This window comes from Rhagoletis pomonella, unplaced genomic scaffold, assembly GCF_013731165.1.
Source record: "Rhagoletis pomonella isolate Grant_MI unplaced genomic scaffold, Rhpom_1.0 Rhpom_scaffold_18766, whole genome shotgun sequence".
In the NCBI taxonomy this organism is placed as follows: domain Eukaryota; kingdom Metazoa; phylum Arthropoda; class Insecta; order Diptera; family Tephritidae; genus Rhagoletis; species Rhagoletis pomonella.
In genome coordinates this window covers 851-2,834 of record NW_023477279.1, presented here as the reverse complement: position 1 = coordinate 2,834, position 1,984 = coordinate 851, and the positions used below count along the sequence as shown (strand labels likewise).

At 34.1% G+C, this 1,984-nt stretch overlaps 2 protein-coding genes across 6 annotated transcripts in view; both read right to left on the bottom strand.

Moving 5' to 3' along the window:
• Nucleotides 1-194: 194 nt before the first annotated feature.
• On the bottom strand, nucleotides 195-1,971 carry LOC118732318 (putative nuclease HARBI1). Of its 5 annotated transcripts, none has more exons than XR_004992118.1 (4): nucleotides 1,795-1,962; nucleotides 1,120-1,727; nucleotides 675-928; nucleotides 195-593 (listed from the first exon to the last, which is right to left on the bottom strand). XR_004992118.1 is itself a non-coding variant. In XM_036461452.1 (4 exons), the coding sequence occupies exons 1-3, from the start codon at nucleotides 1,960-1,962 to the stop codon at nucleotides 1,212-1,214; spliced, it is 633 nt and encodes a 210-aa protein (XP_036317345.1). In that variant the 5' UTR covers nucleotides 1,963-1,971; the 3' UTR covers nucleotides 195-928; nucleotides 1,120-1,211. The 5 variants fall into 5 exon arrangements, 3 of the variants coding, with proteins under 3 accessions (XP_036317345.1, XP_036317344.1, XP_036317343.1); XM_036461452.1 differs by having other exon boundaries at nucleotides 195-928; nucleotides 1,120-1,346; nucleotides 1,398-1,727; nucleotides 1,795-1,971; XR_004992117.1 differs by having other exon boundaries at nucleotides 195-928; nucleotides 1,120-1,750; nucleotides 1,812-1,960.
• Nucleotides 1,965-1,984, bottom strand: part of LOC118732320 — a 670-nt gene continuing 650 nt past the window's right edge. The window contains exon 3 of the mRNA XM_036461453.1: nucleotides 1,965-1,968. Within this exon, the coding sequence (XP_036317346.1) occupies nucleotides 1,965-1,968 (4 nt within the window). The remainder of the gene's footprint in view (nucleotides 1,969-1,984) is intronic.

Below are 1,984 nucleotides of genomic sequence, written 5' to 3'. Positions count from 1 at the left end.
AATGCCAAAATTATTGAATTGCTAGAAAAACGTGAAGAGGAGATACAAGTTTGAAATTTTAATGAACAATTTTTAAAGTTTGTTTAACTTTTGTGAATTTTGTACAAAGTTTGCAAGATTGGTTTATATGGTTTTTGGTATAGAATCAACTACATTTTAAATAAAATTTAGCAAAAAAGATTTATGAAGGAAAACATTTTGAATATTGTGAAAAAAACTAAATTACGAATACTTGTGTGAGTGACTGTATGTAAAACTCTTATTTGTAATTAACACCTAACTAAATAAAAGCAAAAATTGTTTTCCCAACAGGCTTAAAAAAATTCGGTAGTAAATTAATTAAAACTCTCATAGTATTCATCTAAACGTTTATGTGCCACTTAACCGTGCAAACCTCGGCATTCTCACATAGACCACCTGCTTTGGCGTTAGTTGAATATTCGCACTTTTGAATGCCGCATTTTTGTATGCACTTTCACCAGCTTGCCATAGTTTCGTATCGGAATCACCAATTTAACAAAATCCTCAAGTACATTCTTGATATGTGCCTGTTGTTAAATTGGTACTGGAGCAAGATACGGCCCCGATGATACCTGCAGAAGAATTATTCAAAGCAAAAAGGGAATATTCATACTTTCTTCATGTTTCAATAATCATCATTAATTTCCTTTTACTTGGCAACCTGCAAAGCATAACCTCCGACTTAAGCGACCCGTTATTTAACTATGGCTGTCACAAATTCATCAGGTTTTAAATCCAAAGCAAAGACTTTTTCGTCGACCGTCTTTGCATCATCGGTTCAAATGTAAAGTGTATCCATTGAATAATAGTCACACATTCGCACCTTATGTTTTGTTTTCTTTGCCTATTTAACCAGCTACTCATCCTGATCATAATTCCCCTTATATATGACCTTAATAGAGCGGTACTGTTGCTCAATAGGTTGTTTATTGGACCACGTGCGTAAATTTAAAATTAAATACACAAGTTTGGTAAAATGCATTACATACAAAACGCGTGCATTATCTGTAATTAAAAAAAAAAATCGTAAAACACGTCCATATGTAAATACAGAGAGTAAACTATTTGATTTAATATCATTCATACATTAATACATACCTCTGTTTCTCCCTTCTTCCTAAATAAATTCAAAGTTTGCATGTAACATAGACCGTAGTATACTATAATCTTGTAGGTGATGACATTATTGCTTAAAGACTATTAGCAATCTCATCCCTTAACCTACGGCCCTCATTTTGCATATTGCTAGTTTGCAGCATAAAAGTGTCTTCATGAAAATTCTCTGATGTTGTAAGATTAGCATTTTCATTCCATTCTACATTATACTGTCGACAGATGTTATGCAGCGCGCAACAGACATTTACAATTTTAACTACCTTCTTAGGTTGATAGTGTAAAGTCCTTTGCAAGCAACGAAATCGGCTCTTTAAAACTCCTATAGTTCGTTCTATTATGTTGCGGGCTGAGGAATGCGCGTTATTAAATTTATATTGTTGAGATGCATATTGGGGATCCCGATAGGGTGTTAACATAAATGGTTCTATACCATATCCGGAATCGCCCAGTAGTCTTGATGATCGGTCTCCATTTTCGTATTCCTGTAGAAAATATTGCCGCGCATTGCTTACATTCCATACGAAAGAATCATGGCTTGCGCCGGGGTATCGTGAATCAACCGCACGTATTATCATATTGCTGTCACAAATCTAACGAAAAGCTTCAAATTGCCCTGAAATATCAAAAATCAATATCAAAAATGTAAAATTTACTCACAAGCATCGCATTCATACTAAAATATCCTTTTCTGTTGAAGAATAAATTTTCATTGATATGAGGTTTAGTTATTTGAATATGCGTCCCATCGATACATCCTACGATGCCAGGAATTTTGAATTTGTTGTAGAAATAATCCCTCAACGCTCTTTTTTCGTCTGGATCCATTTTCAACTTGACCCATTGACGG

Bases quoted from the DNA above. Each gene is read 5' to 3' on its own strand.
- LOC118732318 (XM_036461451.1), bottom strand. From the start codon at position 1,962: ATGGATCCAGACGAAAAAAGAGCGTTGAGGGATTATTTCTACAACAAA. The intron at 1,728-1,794 runs GTGAGTAAATTT...GCTTTTCGTTAG, and splicing joins TTAGTATGAATGCGATGCTT to ATTTGTGACAGCAATATGAT.